At 49.0% G+C, this 23927-nt stretch overlaps 1 protein-coding gene and 1 long non-coding RNA gene across 7 annotated transcripts in view; one reads left to right on the forward strand and one right to left on the reverse strand.

The window, feature by feature from the left end:
• The window catches only part of LOC109386337 (uncharacterized), a 15965-nt gene extending 7499 nt beyond the window's left edge, over positions 1 to 8466 (forward strand). The window contains exon 2 of the long non-coding RNA XR_002124776.1: positions 5929 to 8466. This is a non-coding gene — a long non-coding RNA (uncharacterized LOC109386337). The remainder of the gene's footprint in view (positions 1 to 5928) is intronic.
• The window catches only part of ARRB1 (arrestin beta 1), a 72376-nt gene continuing 54785 nt past the window's right edge, over positions 6337 to 23927 (reverse strand). For 3 of the 6 annotated variants that reach the window (XM_019649384.1, XM_019649385.1, XM_019649382.1), the window contains exons 8-16: positions 22025 to 22160; positions 21055 to 21139; positions 20537 to 20609; positions 19604 to 19741; positions 18364 to 18447; positions 17072 to 17095; positions 14640 to 14710; positions 13921 to 13972; positions 6337 to 12576 (exon numbers count right to left, since the gene is read on the reverse strand). In XM_019649384.1, the coding sequence (XP_019504929.1) occupies positions 12465 to 12576; positions 13921 to 13972; positions 14640 to 14710; positions 17072 to 17095; positions 18364 to 18447; positions 19604 to 19741; positions 20537 to 20609; positions 21055 to 21139; positions 22025 to 22160 (775 nt within the window). In that variant the 3' untranslated portion in view covers positions 6337 to 12464. The other 3 variants (XM_019649387.1, XM_019649386.1, XM_019649383.1) reach the window with 3 other exon arrangements.

The following is a 23927-nucleotide window of genomic DNA, read 5'->3' on the forward strand; positions in this document are numbered from 1 at the left end:
TCTAGACTTAATTGGGATGATCACTTCGTAAGATACATAAATGTATAATCACTATGTTGTACACCTAAAACTGCTATTGAAAAATAATTTTTTAAAAAGGTGTCTTTACCATATTTCATTTCCACTGGCAATGTATATGAGTGTTCCAGTCTTCCACATCCTTACCAGCACTATATATTGTAAAGACAATCGGATTGCCTTTGCACCTTTTTGGAAAATCAATTGACAGTATATGTGCAGGTCTAATTCTGGTTTCTGGATTTCATTCCATCGATGTAGGTGTGCATTCTTTCACTGCTACCATTGCCTTGATTACTGTAGCTTCATAGTAAGTCTTGAGATCAGGTAGTGAATTCCAACTTCCTTCTTCCTTTTAAAAATTGCTTGGCTACTTTAGTTTCTTTATTTTTTCATATAAATATTAGAATCAACTCGTCTATCTACAAAAAATAATCCTGCAGAAAGCTTGATTTAGATTGAATCTATAATCAGTTTAGAGAGAATCGATACGTTAACAGTATTGAATCTTCTAATCCATGAACATAGTACATGTCTCAATTTATTTAGGTTTTCTTTGATGTCTTTCATCAACATTTTGTGCTTTAGAGATCTGCATAGGGATTATGAACACCTTTGTTATATTTATATCTAAGAATTCTTATTTTGGTACCATTATAGATGGTATTATCTTTTTTATTTCGCATTGTCTTTTTATTTTAAATTTCCAGTTTGATGTTACTATACAGAAGTACAATTGATTTTTGTATATTGATCATGTATCCTACAATCTATGTTAACTTCTTATTAGTTCTAGTGTCTCTTTTGTAGACTTTTGGGATTTTCTATGTAAATAATCACATTGTCTAGAATAGAGATCATTTTATTTCTTCCCTTATAATCTGTAGGCTTTTTATATATTTTTCTTGCCTTACTTTACTGACTAGGACCTTGAAGGGGGTGTTAAATAGAAGTGGTAAAAATAATTGTCCTTGCTTTAGAGGAAAAATAGTCTTTTCACCATTAAGTATGGTGTTAGCTGTGGGTGTTTTGTAGATACACATTGTCAGATTAAGAACATTTATTGAGAGTTTGGTTTGTTTTTTAAGATTTTATTGGGGTATTAGGGGAGGGGAACAGTGTTGGGGAATTGGGGAAGGGGACCAGCCAAGTTGTTGTTCTTCAATCTTCGTTGTGGAGGGCACCAGTCGCCATCTGGCCACCATTGGCAGCTCGTGGCCTCTAAACTCAAGGTGCTGTGTTCAATCTTAGTTGCGGGTGGGCATAGCCACCATTCCATGCAGGAGTCGAACCAGCAGCCTTGTTGTTAAGAGCGCATGTTCTATCCATTGAGCCATCCGAGCAGCAGCTCAGCTCAAGATGCCGAGTTCAGTCTTAGTTACGGGTGGGTGTAGCCCACCATCAAACAAGCAATCTTGTTGTTACACCAGCTGAGCCATCCTGCCACCTTTTGGCAGCTCAGCAACAGCTCAGCTCGGGCACAGCGTCACTGGCCCATGTGGGAATCGAACCGGCGGCCCTGTTGCTCAGAGCTCGTGCTCTTAAGCCAACTCTTAACCAACAGCCACTCAGCCAGCCTGAGAGATTTTTTTTTTAATTTTTTTATGAATGGGTATTGAATTTTGTCAAATGCCATTTTTGCATCTAATGAAAAAATTTAGCTGCATCCAATAAATTTAGTTATTTGTGTTTTCATTTTCATTTAACTCACAATCTTTTCAAATTTTCCTTGTGAGTTTCTCCTTGACCAATTTAGAAATGTATTGTTTAATTTCCCAATGTGTGTGAATTTTCCAGATACCTTTCTGTTATTAGTTTCTGGTTTAATTCTGTTATTGTCAGAAAACATATTTTTCATGATTTAAATTCTTTTAAATTTAAGGTTCTTTAGAACCAGAAAATGGTCTTTCTTGGTGAATGTTCATGTGCACTTGAAAAGAATGAATATTTTATTGTTTTGAGGTGAAATGTTTTATTAATGTCAAGTAAGTCAAGTTACTTGATAGTGCAGTTCTACATCCTTATTAATTTTCTATCTTCTTGCTCTGGAAGTGTTGTGGATTTGTGTATTTCTCCTTTCAGTTCTATCAGGTTTTGCTTCAAATATTTGGAACACCATTACTAGATGCATATACATTTAGAATTGTTTTGTCTTCTTGGTAAGTTGACACTTATTTGCTATACTATGTCCCTCTTTATCCCTGGTAACATTCCTTGTTCTAAACTCTACTTTGTCTGATAGTAATATAACCACTGTAACTTTCTTCTATATTATTGTTTGCACAGTTGTCTTTTCCATTGTTTTACCGGTACTTTTAACTTATCTTTGTCTTTTTATTTAAAGTGGGTTTCTTTTAGACAGCCTATAGCTAGATCTTTTTTTTGCTGCTTTTTTAAATTCAGTCTGACAATCTCTGTCTTTAATTCTTATGTTTAGACCATTTACATTTAGTATACCATGGGTGCCAAAAAAATGTATACACATGACTTGTATTCATCTTTTGTTATTGGTATATATTGAGTATTACAATTTTAATACAGCTTTTTATTTTCTTAAAATGTGCGTGTGTGTGTATTATTTTTTTGGCACCCTCTGTAGTTATTGATATCATTGGATTTAGGTCTATCATTTTTATTTTTTGTTTGTCCTCTCTGTTTTTCATTCTTTGGTTCCAACTCTCCTGCCTTCTTCTGAAATATTTTAAAGTATGCTATTTTAATTTATCTATTTTTTGGCTCTATTTTAGCTGTTGCTCTAGGTGTCACAATATACATACATAACCTTTCACAGACACCTTACAAAGAAATGGGTCTCTATCTTTCTCCACTAACCTTTACATTATAGTTGTCATATGTGTTTCATCTATATACATTGATAATCCTATCAATTTATATATTTTTTTCTTTCAGCAATCATACATGTTTTAAAGAACTTAAAAGGACAAAGGTAGCCTTTTATAGTTTCCGAAATAATTGCCATTTTGTTACTCTTAATTTCTAAAGATAAGTGTTTGTCTATGTCATCATTTCCTTTCAATCTAAAGAATTTCTTTGAGGTTTTTGTTTGTTTGTTTGTTTGTTTTTAAGCAGGTCTGCTGCTGACAAATTCTCTTATTTCCCTTCATCTGAGAATCTCTTTATTTTATATCATTTTCACTAAATACAGAGTTCTGGGTTGACAATTCTTTCAACACTTTAAAGATGCTGTTCCACTCTTTCCTGACATCCATGGTTTCTGTTCAGAAAGTTGCATCAAATCATCATTCTTTGTATGAAAGAACATTAAAAAATGTGTCATTTTCTCTAGCTGCTTTCAAGATTTTAAAATTTATCTTTGGTTTTCAGAAGTTTGGTATCTCTATGTGATTTTCTTTGAGTTTAACCTGCTTGGGGTTTGCTTAGCTTCTTGAATGTGTACGTTTATGCCTTTCATGCAAATATTTTTTTTCTGCACCAGTATATCTCCTCTTCTCTGAGAGTCCAATGACATGAATTTTAGACCCTATTATATTATTTCATAGGTCCCTGAAACTCTCAATTTTTTTCAATCTTTTTTCCTCTGTTTTTCAGATTGAATAATGTATACTGATCTAGCTTCAAGTTCATTGACTCCTTCCTTTGTCACCTCCATTCTGCTATTGAGCCTACTCAGTGAATTTTAAATTTCAGATATTTTTTCAGTCATAAAAATTCCATATGGCTCATTGTCTAGTTTTGGTATCTCTGCTGAGAACAACTATCTTTCTACAAATTTCAAGTTATAGTAGCTATTTCAAAATATTTTCTAGGGCTAGCTGAGTGGCTCAGTTGGTTAAGGGCTTGCTCAAGAGTGTGAGCTCTGAGCAACAGCAGTTTGATTCCCTGCCCGAGCTGAGCGGCTGCTGCTGAGCTGCCAACAGGTGGCCAGGATGGCTCAGCTAAAAAAAATAATAATAATTAAAAAAATAATAATAATAAAAAATTTTCTAATAATGCCAAAATCTAAGTCATTTTGGAATTGGCATATGTTGATTGTATTTTCCCTTGATAATTGGTCATATTTTTCTGGTTCTTTGTATTTTGAGTAATTTCAGATCGTATCCTGGACATTGTGAATGTTATATTGTATAAACATGGTCCTTTTATAATCCTTTATAAGATTTGATTTTGTTGTTGTTTTAGGAGGCAATCAACTAATTGAGGTTCAGACCCTAAGTTCTGTCTCATCTTCCATTGTTGGTGGTTTTAATCTCAGCACAAACCCACAAGAGAAAAGTGGAAACAAAAATTTACCTCATGCAGATTACTTCTCAAAAAACTTTTTTTTTAAAGATTTTTTTATTGGGGAATTGGGGGGATGGGAACAGTGCTGGAGAATTGGGGGAAGGGGAACAGACAAGTTGCTGTCGTTTTGTTCTTCAATCTAGTTGTGGAGGACGTTGCTTCACTGGTCCAAGTTGGCACCATCATTGCGCTCTTCCCGGGCGAGGCAGATCAGTCGCCAGCTTCTGGACGGCCACTCACAGCGGCTGCTGGCCACACATGGCAACCCACTGCCACAGGGGCTGCAGCCTACGCCGTTGCCGGCGACTCCCGGCAGCCCAGCTCCAGGTCGAGCTGCTGTTCAGCATCTTAGCTGTAGAGGGCAGTGTCACTGGCCCTCATATGTAGGATCCGAACCGGGGCCCTCTGGCGTCCCAAGCCAGTTCTTAACCATCGCGCCACTCTGCCGGCCCGCTTCTCAAAATTTTGACTTCCGCACCATTCATCTGCTTTTGTTTAATTTTCAGTCATTAGGTAATTGCGTTTTGTATGTAATCCGGTAGGAGAGATAAGCTCTAGTGGACTTATTCTGTCTTGGCCGGAATTTGAAACTCCCACCCAATTTTGATTTGCTGGAGTTTTAAAAAGCTAAAGAAATGAAGTCCCAAAGCACCATGAAGACAGTGACAGCAAGAAAAAAGCTCAAAACTAAGAGGCAACAACAAATACCTCTGTCATGTTTAGAGTCCTGGTTAGATGTCAGAGCACTCCTAAATTGTGGTATCCAGGCCAATGTGATTATTCTATTTTTTCGATGATTAAAGAAGGTTAAAGAAGAGCTGGTGATTTGACTGTTTGTTCTCTAATCTAATCCCCTGACCTCCTGCTCTGCATTTCAGTGCTCCAACCATACATTTCCCAAGATATCTTGAAAATTAGCTTTTAATTAGATTTGCCAATAGGAGACAAAGGCATGAAATTGGAGGGTGGGAGGAGAGGAGAAACCAGAGTATTTCTCCCACTCTCTCTGCTTTGGGCAGCATTCCCAGCAATAGCTGTGTTTCTTCTGTGATTTCGATTCCTTAGATACTGTCTGTCTCCCTCAATGTTCCTGCTGGGCTGCCCCGGTTCCTCAGCTCCATACCACTATCTCTTCCCTCTGTCCTTCCACCCTACAGGTGGTCGTGGTTTCCTGTTGTACCTGACCTCTGGGTTTCCTCACATTCCATTTGCCCTTTTAACTCTTGCAACATTTTTATAACCAGTTTCTTCTGTTAAATTCCTGCTGCTGAAGTACCGACATAGGCCCTGTTTACCTGGACTCCGACTGATCCAGTCCATGTGGGAGGGCAGAATGAAAACTCTAGCTCAAGTCTCCTGATTCAAATGTCAGTGTCTCCCCACTGCCCTCCTCTGGCTGGCAGGGAGCACCAGAGGGAACAAGCCACCTTCTGGCCCACCAGGAGGGCAGTGCTTTGATCTTAGTTGCACGTTATTTTACAGGGATGTAAAAAAAAATATTGTGTCTCATATATAATCAACTTTCTGGGAAAGTCATCTTATATTCACTGGCATCTTCTTTTTGTGTTAATACAGTACATTACCATTTGGAACTTTGCATCTTCCTCACCTATCTCCTCACTCCACCCATGTGTTCTTTTGGGACAGGCACAGGATAAGTCATGGAAAGCTGAAGTGACTTCGGGGAGACCCAGCAGAGCAGGAGAGGAGAACTGAACAAAAACTGGGGCTGGACTCCAGCTGAGGTGGTCATGCCAAAGAGAATGTGGAATGGCTTCACCCAAGGAGCAAACTGGGGTCATGGGCTCCAGCGGTGTCTGAGAGGGATCAGAGTTTTGGCAACTTCTCCCAAGGCCATAAGGCTGATCAATGGCAGAGGGGTGAGGAGAAGACTTCTTGGCAGTTTCTAAAAGGGGGTGCAGGAACCAGGTTGGAGTTGGAGCCACAGACAAGGGAAGAAAGCACCTGACTGAGCCACCAGTCAGGGACACCGGTTTCTGGTCTATGTCCTACCAGGGTCTTGTGAGACAGAAATAAAAGCACAGCAGGCATCTGTCACAAAGGATCTTTAATGGTCTCCTATTGATGCTTCTTTTGTTCATTTGTCCTGTTAGAGTTGAATAAACTGTAATAACTTATCTGACATAATAAGGAATGCAACCAGTACAACAAATAAACCTGGCAGGTGGCCCAAGAATGAGGGTGTCACAAAATAATCACTGAACAGAAGAGTCCACAGATCTGGAGACACAGTTCCAGCCACCTGTCACTCCCCGTTCCCAGGGCCCACACACAGTCACTGTGTCAGGCTGAGAGCTGGCTCCCATGGAGTAGGAAGAGGGAACCCCCCGTGACAGTGTCTGTGGCCAGACCTTAACACTGAGCAGAGATGTAAATAAGACAGTGCAACCTGTACTCATTCCCAAGTGCTCTGATCTGCAGTGCAGGCCATGACCGCAGTCCGAGTTTGTGAGGCTCCCACCTCTCTTACGACACCACCTCTCATACCCACCCCCTCCTAGGACCCTTGCAGTAATCCCTGCGCAGTGGGCAGAGTCTGGTACTAGCCCCATCTTACACATGGAGAAACTGAGGTCAGTGGGTTCCCAAGGGCATACTTGGACTCTTCGTAGAACACCAGTTGGCACTTTCTCCCATGCCACATGGCTTGCTGTGCCCTAAGCCTCACATTATCATCTAGAATGCCCTGCGGAGATGAAGGTGGGGCAGGCAGGATTCTGTGCCAAGGGCAGGCCCAGGTCTCATTAAAGTGCCCACCCCTTAGTCAGCCCCCCCGGTGAGGGGCCTGGGCAGAGGGCAGGCTGGCAGGAAGAGAATTCTGGAGACTGCAGATGGGGGACCAACCTCTTTTGAAGGCATCCTCCTGTGGCCACACACTTGGTTGTCAACAAACGTGGATGTGGAATCCTATTAGAATCGCCGGAGGGCAACTCGCTGCCGAAAAGGTCTATAGACAGATCCTGCTCTCACAGGTGGGACTTTTGTCATGAAGTCCTGCCTCAGTATCTCTTTTATGAAACCCGGACTGCCATCTATCTGGTTGTATATAAAGAAGAATCTGACTCTAGTTTCTCTTCTCCCATCACACTATTCCTTCTGTCATCCAATGGTCCTGGGCCAGGAGAGTTGTGTGTCATACTGGGGTGCAGACACAAGTCCTGGGGTGAGGGCTAAGCCTGTTTCCTTGCTCCACAAACCCCACGCTGCATGGGCCAGTATCAGGGTCAAGGTCCATCCTCACTGAGCACCAGGCCTCTGCCCAAATCAAGCCTAGGTCAGCACTTCAGGGTGGGGGGCTAAAAAATCATCAGATGTGTGTGTGTGTGTAACAAAGATACTTTGCATTGGAATGCTAGGGACATTCCAACATGAAAAGCAAGGGTAGAACCTGTGCTTGCTGGTCTAAGATCAAACCTCAGAATGGTGGTTTGAAGAATTTTTGTCTTCAAAACAAAGTTTGAAGGTAAAACCTTAATAGGCAAGATGGATAAAAGCAGAGTTGTCCTGGTGGAAGTCGGAATGGGGGGCGGGCTGGAGACCTATCCTATGCCTCCACCCCTCTCTTCCCACCTTAGCAGCTCCTGACAAAGCTCTGTGGGATACCAAGGGTTCCACAGCACCTGGTTTGAAAACACTGTGTCACAGTGTCTGCAGATCATGGGTCGCAGGGACCTGTGCTTTGACTTCTCTTTTGGAGTGGAGTTGGGGAAGAGTGACGAGGTGGGTGGATGCTCCTCCTTCAACAGGCCTCTCTTCGAAGCCACTGTGCAGTGACCCTGCAAGAGTGTATCAGAGGTGGTGATCCTGCCCCAACAGGTAGGCCGTTTCAGTCCTGGAGGGAGGACAAAGTGATGGAGCTACCTGGGCCAAGATGACAAAACGCAGACCCAGTGCAGGCTTATACACGAGGGGTGGGGGAGGAGTCTGTTTTGGTCCTTGTCGACTTTAAAAAGTATCAGAACAGGTATAGGTCTATGTCCATGAAACCCTATAGGAGTTCAAGAGTGGAGCCTAATGCCTTCCTCTAGGATGAGTGGAGAATGTCCAGTCCCCAGTCACTGGCAGGACGGAAGCTGCCTTTGTGGGTTAAAGAAACCACTGGGGGACAGGTCAGCTGGGGCTCAACTCTCAGCACAAGAGGCCTGGGTTTTCCCCAAACCCAAATATCTCCCAAGTGTCACTAAGAAGCTCTGGCAGCTCCCGTTGACCCTGAAGGGGGCCTTGTACTTTGAAGGGAGGGGGCAGGCAATTTCTATCCTACCTCACCCTTGGGGTTCTTTGATGGAGCTGGGGGCTCTCCCTAACCTGGCACCAGAGTCAAGGCTTCCTGGCCTCTGTGGGGTCTGAGAGATGGGAAATGTGGGTGACGCCAAGCCTGGGAGGCTGCAAGATGCCCCTCGCCCCAGTCACTGACAATACCCATGTTTTGTCTCTGTCATGGTTGCTGGGACCACTATCTGTGGGCATGGCATTCTTAAATAGTGTCTCAATTGCCTTCTCAGCTCGGTCACCAAAGCCAAATTAGATGCATCTCATTTTGGTTGACACCCACCTAACTGAGAAGCAGGCAAGAGATGAGGCCCATGGAAGGAGGGCTCAGCCCACGAAATTCTGTGTGACCTTGGGGCACTCCCCCGAGGTGGCAGGGCCATGGATTGTGCAGCCATTTGCAGTTTACAGGGCTGACTTTCATCTCAACTGACTTTCACCCATCTGGGCCTCACAGTTCCTTGAGTCAGGTGGGGAAGGGATTACCGTCCCATTTTATAGTCAGGGAAACAAGCCCAAGAAGTTGAGTGACTTGCTCAAAAACATTCAGCTGGTTGGTGACAGCCAGAACTGAGGAGCATTGTGGAGTTACAGGCAGTGTGCTTGTCACTGCACCATATGGGAACCAGCTTGTCAGCAGCTCCCCCAGTTAAACCAACACCCCAAGTGAGCGCACTCTCGCCTGTGTGGGCTCTGAGGCTGAGGAGACACGTGGAGTCCAGCCAAATAACCCAGTCCTTAGCTTCGCAGACACTAAGTTCTCATAGCTGGAATGTTGAGGAGTCCAGCTGGCCCTCTGCCTGGGGATTGTCACTCCAGACCACGCTCTTCCTGCCTAGACTGCTACTTACACGCCACCCTCATGGCCCGCTGGGAAGTCCCAGTGTGGTGCTCATGGTCAGCACAGGCCTCAAATGTGTGCACAGAAAGAGCTGGCACTACGGGCTGGTGCCTGGGCCCCAGTGGGGCTCCCCAACTCCCAGATTCTCTCCAAGGTTTCACATGATTCCAGATGGAGAGGGGCCCTACAGAGAAGGACTCAGTCATATTTGGGGTCTACAGGAGGAGTGGGGTCTGGAGCCAACCAGAAGCTTGGAAAGATGATGTGGGCGTTTCTCTTAGGAAGCGGCCAGAGGAAACACTCTGGCCTGAGAGTTCCCTGGGCAACCGACCGCACATGGCTATGCAGCAGGGGGCGTGGCCCAGGGGCAAGTGGAGCTAAACTCCAGCCTGTGCGCCATTCACAAAGCTGTACATTCTAACATCGGCCGAGTCCACCTGGAAGGGACACCATTTCTAATTCACATCAAGGCACTATATGGATTAGCAGCAGCCATGGAGCTCTGAATGATGGCTCCGTTCCTCCCCACATGGCTTTCCCCAGGCCATGAGCTTCCTGAGGACAGGGGCTAGGACTGACCCATCTCTGTGACTCCAGTTACCAGCCAAAGATGGTTAAGCCAAATTCAAATGAACTTGACCACTGCCCTTCTGCAGTCCTGTGCCCCAAAGAATAAAAGGCTAGATGGGGATATGATGCTTTCTACAGCTGGAGAAATTTCAGGTAAACACTAGGATAAACCCAAAAGTGTGAGATATTAAGGGAGAGGAAGCCCAAGAAACCAGCCTGACAAGTCTTTTGTGTGCACAGGTTAAGGATGGGGGAGCAGGGGCTTGTAGGGGAGTGATCATCCCAAATCCTAAAGGGTCTCATATGAGCCCCAAAGGTTCCAGAGGAAGACACTAGAGACCATATGCTTGTCGTGCATTGTTCCAGCATTTCATCAGCTCTACAGCTGCCTGATGAGGTGCAAACTGCCAAGCAAGCTCTGGTAGGGGTTGGATGCCCGAACACCTGCAGCTAGGACGCCAGGGTGGCCAGGGGAGTGTGACTATCCCGAGCTGACTTGGTTCTGACCTGGGGCAGGGGTCTCTGGGGTTGAGTCTTCATGAGACTCAGAAGGGAAGGGGTAGGGTGTAGTGCCAAGCATGGGAACTGGGTAATCTCACCATGAAAAATGGTTGCCTAGTCCACCCCAGGAGGGGCTGGACTGCAAAGTGTTGAAATTCAACTTGTATAATAAACTTTTGTTATCTTCCTTTTCAGAAAAGTATGGGGTGGGGCTAGAAGGGAGCAGGAATTGAGGAGAGAGTCCCTTGCGCTACAAATCAATATATTTGCTTGTGCTTAAGGTAAACCTGAGGTGTCTGCATCCACAGGGAGCTGGGACCTCCTGGAGGCCCTATCACAAGCCTCCCCCACCCCAAGCCTCAGCAAATACAAGCTCTGTCCTTTTGTAATACTCGGACCCTAGGGGCAAGCAGCTCATGTTAGCTATGACCACATCTTGATATCAGGCAACCCTCCAGGGACCCAAGAAGAGCCCTTTGCAGGCTTGGGGTTGGAAGCAGGAGCTCTCCATAGCCCGGCCACCTCTGAGGTCTGATGAAGCTTTAACATTTACAAATTCTTAGAGGCCAGAGCTGGAGGGCCCTTTGTGATCGTCTGGTCAAACCCCGTGGTTTTCTAGGTGAAGAACTGATGCCGAGAGAGGGAAAGGAACTTGCCCAAGGTCACACAGTAAGTTAGCATCAAAGGCCATACTAGAACGGATACCTTTGAACACTTTCTACCTCATCATCTACCTGTCCTATTGCCCTGGAAACACCCCAGGTCCCAATCACACCAACACCAGCCAATGGCTACTGGGTCCCCATGACACTGGGAATTACTGGGGGTGGTCATCAACTCCCCAAAGAAACAAAGGGTTCCTTGCTGCCTACCAGCTCCCTTCCTTTTAGGTGAGGGCATCCCAATGGACCCTGCCACCTTCTAGGGAAGGACCTCCTCCCCCCCCCCGACTTTGACTATGGATACAGTGGCCTCAGGCACTCTCTCCCAGCCTGCAGCACCAGCCCAGCCCAGCCCTGGAGAACTGCAAGGGGAGGCAGGACACAGGTGGCCCCAGTCTTCTCTGGACCTCTAGCCTTATTTCCTGTGGGATCACCAATTGCTCTTAAGTCCACAAAGGAAGGGAATAGGGCAAATTCTCACCTTCCCACCCCTGCCCCCATCTCTCAGAGCCACCCTTCAGGAAACTTCAGGAACTTTGGCTCACTCTTCAAGGATTGGAATTTTCTGAAGACCCCTCCCTTCTCTCTCTCTGTGCATATTTACAGATAGAACACACACATAAGATATAAGGTAGCTAGTATGTTACATCTGACAATACTGAAATAGACTTGAGCTAGTCCACAGTTTGCCTTAGACTAGGTAACTGCTGGTAAGAAAGTCAGTCCAGTGGCTATTCTCCACTCCTGGGGTCTATGCCAACGTCACTGTCAGACACAGGGGCAGGGACAGGGTAGAAAGGGAGAGGTGTTTGGTGGGTCAGAACTGCAAAACGGCGTTGAGAATCTATCCACAGTCTGTTCAACCAGCCAGAAGAGGGCGGCCTTCAATGTGGTCATCCTTTAGCTGCCAGACTGTATTAACCACCTGGGACTGTGGACATCATCTCACGTGTCTTGAGCCCTCATCCCCACCCCTCCAAGCCCTTCATGCCCCATCCTCCCTTCTCTGCTCCCCATCCCAAGTCAAATTCCAAGGCCAGAGCCATGATGGCCTTCCTGGGGGTCAGCAAGAAAAGAGGGGGAATGGAGAGGCGACTGCAGTGAGAGGAGTGAAGGTCGTGCATGTGGCTCTGTTGGCATGGTGATGAGGCCCATTCTCAGGCCAGAGGTTCATCACCATGACCTGGAAGACCACTGGGCCCCCTGGTAGAAACTGGAAGAACAAAGGGGAGGGGGCACCAGAATGGGAAGAAGGCAAATGGACAGCCTAGTGCAGGAGAGTGGACCTGGAGCTGCCCGGGGGCAGGGTCAGCCCCAATCTATCGGTCGTTGAGCTGTGGAGAGCCGGTACCATCTTCCTCCTCCTCCTTGTCATCCTTCATGCCTTTCAGTCTCTGACGGGCAAAGTCCTCAAACACAATGTCATCATCGCTGGTGGGAAAGACAAGGAAAATGGGGCGTGTTTGCAGGGCAGGGAGAATAGGACTGTCCAGAGGGGTCAGAGGGCCGGCCCAGCCGGATGGACTCAGGCTGGCTTCCAGGGCTGACCTTGGGCAGAAAGCCCTGCCAGGCTGGCACATCTGGATACCCACCAGTGACAGGAGGATTGGTCACATCTGGCCTCCAGCCAATTGTGGAAATACCAGAGGGAGGTAGGAGTTTGCCTTTCATGCCTAAGGGCTGGAAAGTGACCTAGTTCTTGAGGAGTTGGGTGGGGTGGGCAGTGTGGCTGGGCTAGGGCCAGAGGAAGAACTTATTCCCACTGTGAGAGGCCAGTTTCACAGCATATTCTGAATTCCCCAAGAACAGGCCCAAGAAACCCCACCCACCCACGCAAAGAATACCCTCAGTAAGCATGTTTGTTTGTGCACAGGAAGGAGTGGGCTTGGCTTACTGGAAGATAAAACCAACCTTAAAGGCCCTTTCTCGAGGAAAATGTCAGCTCACATTCTACCCAGAGGGATCTTGGAGAGGAAGGGGTCTGGGGGAGGGGTGACAAATCTAAATGGGGGTGTGGCAGAGAAAAGGTGGGTGGGGAAAGCAGGTGCCTGAGTGGGGCTTCAGGACTAAGGACTGCTTCCAAGAACAGTGAGTTCCCTTCTACCATGAAATATGTCTACCTAGCCCCACCAGAGCCCTCTGTCCCCCAGAATTCAGCCAGCTGCATAGGGTGTCCTCATGGCGTGACTTGAAACCCCACATCCCAAATATCTGCTGAGGGACAAGGGAAGGGTATATTTGGAGCTGGAGCGAGAAAGCTGCTTGGCCCTGGAGGTGGTTCGTGATGTTGGCCCAGGTCCTCCCACTCTGGCCACTGTCCAGTGATGCGATGGCCTCTGACCGCAGGGAAATCTGCATTGGTCCTCAGGAGTCAGAAGCAGTAAGATCCCCAGAGCCTTCCCCACCCCACAGCCAGATTCCACTGGTTGGCTGCAGGCAGAGCAGGAGGGCCCCAGCCCAGGGCCATGAACCAGCTCTGTTTGAGCTGAGCAGGCGCTGTGGATGGACGAACGGACTGACCGACGAACGTGCAAGGACGAGGGAGGAAGACAGACCCCACCAAGGCAGGAGGAAGAGGAACAGGCACGGAGGGTCCTTCAAGTCACATGCAGGCAAGCGGGTTGCTGAAGAGGCGAGCAGAGGCGGCTCTCAGCAGACGGGGTTAGACCAGCTGCTCCTCAGGGGTTAATAAGCATATATGCAAATGACACCATTGCCCCACCCACCGCCCAAGGCCCGCCCTCCCCAGACATCTGCAAGCAGGGTTCCGCTTACTTTGTGTCGAGTTCTATGAGATTGGTATCTACTGGTGCCTCATTCTCTGGAACTAAACACAGGGTGGGCAGGCGCCCATTGGTTAGGGGTGAGTGGGCATGGGGACATGAGTCCCCGCCCCAAACAACCAAGCAAAGATGGGGAGGGCAAAGGAAGAAGGGAGTCTGGTCTCTGGTCTCAGAAATACCTCAAATCATCCTAAAGGCAGGAAGAAGGGACCAGGGAGGACCCGGTGGCCCACTGTAGCCTCAGGAGAACAGGGGTATTTTTACAATCAATGGCATTGCATAGTTTAATTGTGGGAACATTTTTCTTTGTGGTACATACTAAATATCTCTTTCAACTGAAACAGTCTTAGGCTTAATTAAGTGTGGAGATGGTGTGTCCAGGGGCCATCTTACCCTTGTAGCCTCTTCCCCTACACTTGGATGCAAGACAAGGGTTCCAAGCATGACCAGCGGGCCCCCCACCTTCCACTCCCAGTCTCCCCCACTCACCCCCATGGAGAACGGAGCCAGACCGCTCTGTCTCCTGGGGAGTCAGATGCAAATAGGAATGGGGGCCTCACAAAAGATCCTGGGAAGCTGGGGAAGAGGGGTGACCCTAGGCTTAAGGTTGACCCAGAGGAAGGTGGGGTGAAGGGAAAACATGGCAGCTGATAGAGAAGGGGGTCAGCTATCTGGAAACCCCCACCCCAGTGACCCAAAGATCCTGCTCACCTTCTCGATGTGGGGGCTCCTCTTTGGGCTTGGGGTGCATTAGGGTGAAGGGCAGCTCCACGGCCACGTCACTGAAACAGAGACCCAGACGCAGTGAGCCTCAAGCCCAATCTCAGGCTGTGACACTCAATGCCCTGTCAGTCTGAGGACTGGGAAGGGTTTTATGGTCAGAGGAGGTAGCTCTCTGGGTTGAGAGGTAGGAAATCTGGCCTCAGGCCCCGGTCCTGCCATTCTGTGAGCTTCAGTCTCTCTAGGAGTTAAACTAGGAGAACTCTTCTCCCGGCTCCAAAAAGAAATGGAAACCTCTCCTTTTCCCAAGAAGGATCTCTGGATTCCCATGAGCTGGGAGGAGGCGTAGGGATGGGGAAAGGATGGCCCAGGGCAGTGTGTGCACCTGAGTCACTGATGGCTCCAGAGGTGTCCAGAGACCCTGCCAACCTCAGATCGTCACAGCCAGCCCAGCCTTCCCTGACACTGTCCTTCCCAGCTTCCTGGTTGGAACCGCCCCCACCCTCACTCTGTCCCATCTCCCAACATCTCCAAGAAGCTCCTGTAAAAATGCTCAGGTGGCCCTGGCATCCTGCCATCTGGATGATGCGCTGCTGAGATGAGTTTAGTCAAATTCAAGTTGGGCGGGACCCAGGCCTCAGGGCTGTGGACGTTGTACACAGAGCCTTGGTGTGGGGCTGGAGGGTGGGGGAGGTGAAGAATCTGGGAGGGACTGCCATCAGCTAGTGCTCCTGACAGGGTCTCCTCTTCCCTTGGCCCTGACAGAAAAATAACAAGACACTTACATGTGCTGACTCCGTGCCAAGGACTATTCTAGAGGAACTCTAATCTTCACAACCATGCTATTATTATACTCATTGTACAGACTGGAAAACTGAGGTCCAGGAGAAAAATATATCTTGCCCAAGGCCACACAGCTGTGCATGGGAAGGGACAGACAGGATTCTGACTCCATAATTCATACTATTAACCACTGCCTGATAAAAGCTCAGAATTGAGAAAGCGATTCCTGCCCACCCCCTGCTCTCCACCCTTAAAAAAGCAGCCCTGAAAGTTCCTCCTCTTACCTTGGGGTGGTGCCACCCCAGGAGGCCCTGCCAACTATGAGTGCCAACACCCTCATCTTACTGACATTGCTGCCCAGGGCCCAGTTGGGAGGGAGGAAGGGACAAGGGAACAGAGTGGGCAGGGGCATATGCTGCCACCAGCAAGGTCCCTTCTGCCCGCTTCACCACTCCCTGGGGCACACTTGACATCCTTGTCTCATTGAGCTCATCTGGAAAATGGGGACAACAATGCCTACCTTCTAGAAACACTAGAACTTCCAGGAGATGGTGTAGGTAGCAGGCTTGGTGAATCTGTGACCCTTGTGCCTGTCAGAATCATTACTTCCCCTCAGTGGGAACATAGGGGTCTCATAAGGCTGTTGAAACAACTTTTTTTTCTTTTTTGTATTTTGCATTTTGCTTCTGAAAGGGATTGCTTTTCCAGGTTCGCCTGGAAGAGGGAGCTCTCAGAATGGAAGCTGGTAGAAGATTAAGTTTCCCAACCTTCATTAAAGCCATACGGGATATGGATGGAGGAATCTGGACCCTAAGTTTCCGGCCCTGAGTTATCAAGGGCAGGGGCTGTATGTGATTCCTCTCTGAGACCTCGGCCTGAGTCTGGGTTCAGGTAATCTTTACTGAATTATACTTAATCGAATTGAATTAATTCCAACCTCCATGGACTAAGATTTCTCGGGATGAGCAATATTACCATCTTGTGACAAGAGGAGGCAAAACCATTGCATTTGGGGCTTGTGCATTTTTGGCATGTACATGGATCCAGCCGGCAACACGGGAGTCTTGTCTACAAAAGCAGATCGCCACAGCACCTCTCCTTAGCAACACTCAGCCAGCATTTAATTCTTATTAGTGTACAAGCTTGAAAGCCACGAGGCCTGCATTTCTCTAAAACATTCTATAATTCAGACTGATTGTGGATCACTCCCCAGGTCAGTGAAGCTGGTTTTGCTGTTTGCAAAGGTCCTTGTCACTTGAGTGGGATGCAAGGCCAGGGCGAGGTTTTTAAAGGGGAAACTGTGTCTCCCTGGTCCCTTGGGAGAGGGTTCTCGATCTGGCGCGTGCCTGAGCCTGGCAATCAAAAGGACTGCCATGGGACGGCCGGTTAGCTCAGTTAGTTAGAGTGCAGTGCTCATAACACCAAGGTTGCCGGTTCAACCCTTATATGGGCCACTGCGTTGTGCTCTCCACAACTAGATTGAAACAGCTACTTGACTTGGAGCTGATGGGTCCTGGAAAAACACACTGTTCCCCAATAAAATTAAAAAAAAAAAAAAGAGTGACTGCCAAGGTTCCTTCCAACCCAGTGCCCTGCTGTTCTGGAAGGTGGGTCAATCAGGTCAAAGGGAGGGACTTTACCTGGATGCAAGATCTCCCAACAGGCTGAGTGGGTCAGAGGAGGCAGGAGAAGTGGTCAGGAGAGAGTTCAGAGAGGAAGAAAACAGAAAGCATGTTCATTCACCACCTCTGCTGCTCGGCAGAATAGAGAAGACCCTGGGACACACTCCCACCCACCCCCTGCACAGCTGTGACTTCTCATTCAAAGACACACAGACATGGCATTAGCCCGGCCCGGGAGACTGAGATACAGGCCTGGCTCAGCCAAACCCCCTACACGGCTGGGCTGAGCCCCAGGATCCTCATCTGCAAAGGAGACATACACACTAACCCCTGTGCTGCCTGCCCTGGGGAAGCCCATCTAATGACAGAAGGAAACAATTTAGGATTCACTGAGGATTTCTCGAGGAAAAAGCTGTAGGCAGACTGTGGGTCCTGCAAGAATCACAGGACACAGGACTTGGGATTTGCAATTCTGAGATATCCCATAATATGTGGTCAGTATTACATGCTGCCACCTGCACAAGGCATTATTCTCATAATAAAGAGGACTCAATGTCTAATGCTGTGAGCTTTCAAATATTTTCACAGAAGCTTATAAATTAGAAAAAAAAATCCCTGTGACAAATTAGAAAACCTAATTTCAGATTTATAACAACATGCAGGCCCAATATATGGGGGAAAGTAGCTCTTTGCTAACCTCCCTCCACCAGACCGTGCTCCAGGGCAGGGAATACATCTCGTCCACTGCCATGGCCCCAGCACCCAGCCCACGACCTGAGACTAGGGGAGAAGATTGCAGGAAATGTGTGGGGAGCTGTTCAGGCCTCTGTTTCTGCATCTCTAAAATGGTAGCGTCAGAACATCCCAATCCAGCTGTGGGGTTCTCAGCCCCTTTAACCATTTCCTCAGCAGATCAGCATGGACATGAATGGGGGCTGGTGCTGTACCCCAAGGTGCGATAAGGGGCACAGAACCCCCTGGAAACCCCACAGCACAGACTCTGAGGAAACCTCCCCCACCCATGTGCCCCAAGTGGTGGCTAGGAAAGAGGAGGGAGAGGAGGAGGCGGGAAAGATGGGCGGGGCAAGGGCGGGCCTGAAGGTCTCTGACGTGGGGAGAGGGGCGGGGCACAAAGGAGGAGAGGGGCAGGAAGGAAGAAGAGAAGGAACAGGAAGTCCTCAAGCTTGGTTCACTCTCAAGGTGATGCAGCTAAACGTCCAGCAACCAGGCAGAACTGGGCAGCGGGCTGTGGGCGGTCCGTGGCACATCCCTCTGCCCTTCAGGGTCCTGGGCCGCGCTAGAGGACTCACCCGCCCCGAGATACCACCAGCTTCACTTTCACTTTGTAGGAAACGATGATGCCCAAGATCTCTCTGTTGGCTCCTTCCCTTAACCTGCAAGACAACATAGGGAAGCCGGTTCATGGGAGCTCGCTGGGTGGATGAGACATAGTGGGGTTGGGATATGGTGGGTAGGGGGGTGCAGAGGCCACCCATCCCTCTCCTGGGCCACTCAGCCACGAGCAAGGAGAGAGAAGAATGTGGGAAAGGTAAGCTGTGCCCTGAGGGGGCGCGAACTCGGAGCCTTGGGTTCCATATCTGGCTGTGCAGCCCTGGTAAGCCCCGCTCCTCCCTGGGCTTGAGTCCCAGCGGTGCAGAGAGGGCAGGCTCTTCCCACTCTCCAATGAACAGACTCTGCTTTCCTCATTGCTCAGCCACCAGTGGGGCACAAAGGGCCAGACAGGGGTTGGGGAGTGGCATGCAGTTGGTAGGGGAGGGTCTAGGGTATCAGGGGAGACCCTGCAGGAGGTGGTGCCTCAACCAGGTATTGAAGACAGATAGGATTTGAGCCAGGGTGGAAGAAGAGGGAAAACGCTCAGAGGTGAGTAACTAGCCTATGCAGGCGGTGGTGAAAGACCATTAAGGCTGGAGCACAGGGTCCATGTTGGGAGTCCTGGGCAGGGGTGCTGCAGAGGCTGGCCCAAGCCCCACCAAAGGGCCAGACCTCAGTGGGGAGGGAAAGACAGGTTCCTCACACCCCCAGGTCTCAGAGAGTCAGTGATGACCATGGGGAAGGAGTGACAATATGTCCCTGGGATCCCTACCTTTGAGGGACACCCCCATATCTGCCCTGATCTCTCCAGCCCCCCTAACCCCTTTCTGATTCATTCTCTCGTGGGACCCTTCCAGGGGCCAATCCCTCCCTCTGGCCTTACTATACCTCAAGGACATGCCTCATCTGACTGAAGACACTATGTTAGGAGCTGCTGCCTCTTGCAGGAAGCCTCCCCAGGTTGCACCCCAACCCCCAACCCCAGGCAAGCCAGCGGAGCTCAGCAATGACTAAGGGAGCTGGGTCTAGGAGTCCACCTTATTCTCAGGTCACCCCTGGATAGTGATGGGAGTAAAGGCACAGCTTCCCTGGCAATTCAAGCTCCTGAGGATGGGCTCTGGGCAACATTTGGGAAGAGGGTCACCGTGCCTTGTGCTGGCACTGGTGGGAGCAAGGTGGGTGTGGATCCACTAGGGACTAGGGAGAGCGGGTCCTCACAGAGTGCTAGAGGCCAGGTTCGTGTCTTCATGCTTGAGCTTCCCATCCAGGGCAAGGCCCCGCTTCTCTCGATTGTTGGCCAGGAAGGGGGTCAGCGTGTAGACCTTGCAGAACGTTGAGCTGGGAGCCACTGTGTCACTGGGAAGAAGGGAGACAAGTGTGGAAATGTCCCCCACCCGAGCCAACCCCAACCTAGCCAGGACATCTATCTCCAAGACCACACAGTAACATTCGAAAACTGTTCTTAAGCTGCAAAAATACTGATTGCTATTACATGGAAATAAACACACACATACAGAAAAAAAATAAATGAAATGTAACTGCCCCTAAAAATTATTTGTAGGGCAAGGAGAAACAAATCAGGTGTGTCTTCTAGTAAAGATGTTTCCCTCAGTGTATCTTCACTTGCCTTAGCTGCCCGCAAGGTTGGGACAAAGTTCCATGCTCAATCATAGTAGCTCTCCTCAAACTTAGATTTAAAAAATAATAATAATAATTCTCTACCCTCCCACACAACCCCTTTTATACAATGAGCTGGATTATTCCTTTATCAGACAAGAAAATCTGTGCACCTAGCACCTTACCCTCTTTGCCTTGGCTGTCAGGAAACTCAGAGCAAAGTATCTCCCTTCAATTTAGGTTTCTGGTAGGGTGTAATTATGACCCCAGTCTCCTTCGATTCATTAGCTCTTATTTTGCCACTCTAAGTTTTGCAGGCCTTTTCCTTGACTATGGCATGCATTTTCTTACAGCTGAATCAAGTGGATGTATTCTAAAAGGCTGTTCAGGATCATCTACTAGGAGTGGTAAGGCAGTCTGAGGCCCAGCCCTCTGCCAGGTGGAGAAGAGCCATCAGGGCCTGTAAGTGGCCCCAGGGTCTCTCTTTTCCCCGAGCCAGGCCATGCGTCCTCGGCTGGGCTTGTTCTCACTTACTCAGCCTCTTCCATGGCCACGGGGCACTTGTACTGAGCTGTGTTGAAGAGGCAAATGTCCGCATACTGGCGCACTGGGGAGGAAGAGGGAGATGAGGTGGTGTGAGGAAGGGGTGCAGCTCGCAGGCATTCCTGGCTCCCCTGAGGTGGGGACGCTCAGCCCCAGGCAATGGCCGGGGTCCACTGGGAGCTTCCGCAGGAGGCCGCCCCATCTTCCGCTTAAAGGGCAGCCCAAACACATCCATTCCCTTCCATAACCAAAAATATTTCCCTCGAGGACAGCTGTGCCCAGAACCCAGGGAATCTAAGAGGAGGTGGCTTAAATAGTAAACTCATGACCTGGCCAGTAGGCAGCCTGAGTTACCAGCCTCAAAAACCTTGAGGCTTAAGCAGGCCCTGGGCTTCCCTGTGGGCCAGTTATTTACAAGGCTGTTAACAAGCACAGAGCCTTCCGCTACCCCCTCCCCTCGGGAGGACTCCCTCTTGCCCGACCCCTGTCCTGGCCCTCTGCCTGGGTACCCGAGATCTTGATCTTCTTCACTGTCTTGTTGGTGTTGTTGGTGACATGAACGTTGACGCTGATGGGTTCTCCGTGGTAATAGATCTGGGAGGCGTAAGAAGGGAGAAGGGTTGGATGGGAGGATACCAAAGCCCTAAAGAGGCAGAGGGAGAAGAGACCTCACACGCCTCTCATGGGGTTCCCAGACCTTGGCCGTTGGCCACTCTGACATTGACCCCATGTTCATCAGCCACTTCCCACTCATGCTAAGCCACCCGGTATGATAGACTTCAGTTCCTTTGTGGGACCTTGAAAGATGCATGAATTAGAAGGTGATATTCCTGGGCACCAGTCCTGGCTTAGTCACCAGAAACAGTGATAACGATAATAATAACAATGATAATGAGGATGAGAGTGGTGTGGCCTTGGACAGGTTACCTAAGCCTCAGTTTTCCCCTCCGTACAATGGAGGAGTTGAACTAGGTGATATATCAAGTCCCTGCCGGCACAGGCTGCCTGGAATTTTAGACAGGATATTCTAGAAGACGCAGGAGAAAGGTAGGGAAGGGCTGACTGGCTCACAGAGGGAACCAGCCCTGAATCCTCACTGAAGGGCCTCAAATACATCTTGCCCCAAGAACTTGCCTTCAGCTGTCCCCCAAGAAAGAGAAGGGGCACACAAAACTCAAGAGGGGATGAGGGGATGGGGAGATGGCCAGGACCCAAGACCCTTCAGGAGGCACACTGACTTCTGAAGTCAGTCGCATCCTTCAGGCTCATGACCCCTCTGCCACCCTTTTAGGTACCAAGAGGCTTCTCTGAATCCCCCAAGGGAAGCTTCACGTCCCCTGAGACCTGAGCTTCTAGGGCTGAAGGCAGAAGCTCCTACCCAAGGAGTCCCAAGGCCATGACGGAGCTGACATCTGAGGTCCCAGCCCTGGTTGAGCAGCCCCACCCCCAGCCCACCCCCGCCAAGTCCAAGCCTCCTACCTCCTTATCCAAGGAGGCCTCCAGATGCAAGGGCTTGTCCGACATGAGGAACTGCCTGGTGGTCTCGGCAGTGGGCTGGGGGCCAGGCCGCTCTGGGGCATATTGAACCTTCCTGATAACTAGGCGCACAGAATTCCTGGTGGAGATGGGCAGAGCGAAAGATGACAAGAGTTACCCGCTTCCATCCCCTTTCCTTGCAATCCTCACATCCCTCTCCTGCTCAAGAGACTGCCACGGCTCCCCATGGCCTTTGGATCCAGTCCAAACTGCAGAGGTTGGCACAGGGGCTTTGCACCATCTGCCTCTTCTCCATTCTCTCCCTCTGTCCCCAGCAACCCCCACTAACTCACTATCATCCTTCATGGACCATCTAGTCCTATCTCTGAGGCTTCACTTGCATTGGGCCTCCGCCTATAACTCCCTCTTTCTACCACCTTCTGTCCTTCTTTGCTTCCTTCTTCAAGGTCCAGCTAAATGCCTCCTCTTCCAGGAAGCCTTCCTGGATCCTCCCACTTGGATTTTCTCCTGGTCAGAACTCCCACAACATCAGAGCCAAACCACCCCCTGGCAGCACTCCATGTGTCTGTGTCTTGGTAGGCGGCAGGATGGTAAGAAAGGAACTGTCTTCACTTCCCGTATCCCTCATGTTACCTGATGGTGTAAGCCCCTTGAGGACAGAAATTTGCATCTAAATTGTTCACTGCTGTATTCTCAGCACTTGTGACAGTGCCTGTCATCTAAAAAACGCCTGCTAAATATCTATTAAGTAAAAATATGCAGAGTAGACAAAGGCCCCATAGGGAAATGGGGGCTCGGAGAGGTGACGGGTTCAGTCAGGGGGATGCAAGTCTATAAAGAGGGTAAAGACTCAGCGAGAGGATGGAGGCCCAGAGAGGAGATGGAGCTCAATGAAGGCGACAGGGGCTCCAGAAGGAAACAAGGACACGAGGATTGTGAGAGGATGGGGACTCAGTGAGGCAGTCTCCACGCATGCCCGTTTTCAGATAAGCTACCTCTATTCCCTGGATCCAGAGAGCTAGGGTTAATTTAAAGTCCTAGCTCTCCCCTTACTAACTGTATGACACAGTAAATCAACATCTGTGTCTCAGGTCTTCATCTGAAAAACATTAACAGTAGCAGGACCAACCTCTTAGGGTAGCTATAAGGGTTATATTAGTTCATACATGTCCATCACTTTGAATAGTGTACAGCACTTAATAAGTCCTTGATAAATGATATTTGCTGTATCATTATTAGTAGTAATTCTGGTATGGACTTAAAATGTCCCATTGGTGGTGAGGTGAGGGCATTGGCTCTCAATGTTGCTCCTCTTCCTTGCTCTGGTCAGGCTCCACCCCCCACAACCTACAACCCCCTCCTTTCCCCTGGTCTCATGCCTTAAGAAGAAAAGGGGGACAGAGAAGCAAGGGTGAAGGGTCCCATCTCTCCCCACACGAGCTGCTCAGGCTGGAGATGGAAATGCCTGCAATACACCCTATAGCCACCAGGTGGCAAACTCAGCCCACTCCTTGAGAGGTTGTAGTGCCCTCATCCAGCCTCCTGTAGGAACTGTCCCAGGTAGGGTGCATCTGAGTTGAGGGCAGAGGCAGACACGAGAGTGGGGATGGACAGTCCACCCCAGAGGTCAGGGCCAGTGTTTCGGGCTGCCAGCCTGGGCTCTCTGTCTGCCCAGGGCTGTGCCTCTTAGGAGAACACCTCCCCACTCAGAGACATGGGCTGACCTCCCCCTCACGGTCCCCTGGGTGGGATCACTTTCTCCACTTCCCTCCCTTGCTTAGAAGCTTCCATTGACACTCCACCACTCCCTGCTGCTGTCTGCCTACCAGGAGAACTGGGAAATGGGGGTCTAGGATGGCCTGGAAAGAACTTGCTCACTGTTTAA

The sequence above is a fragment of the Hipposideros armiger genome, unplaced genomic scaffold (genome assembly GCF_001890085.2).
Source record: "Hipposideros armiger isolate ML-2016 unplaced genomic scaffold, ASM189008v1 scaffold_132, whole genome shotgun sequence".
NCBI classification, from domain to species: Eukaryota; Metazoa; Chordata; class Mammalia; order Chiroptera; family Hipposideridae; genus Hipposideros; species Hipposideros armiger.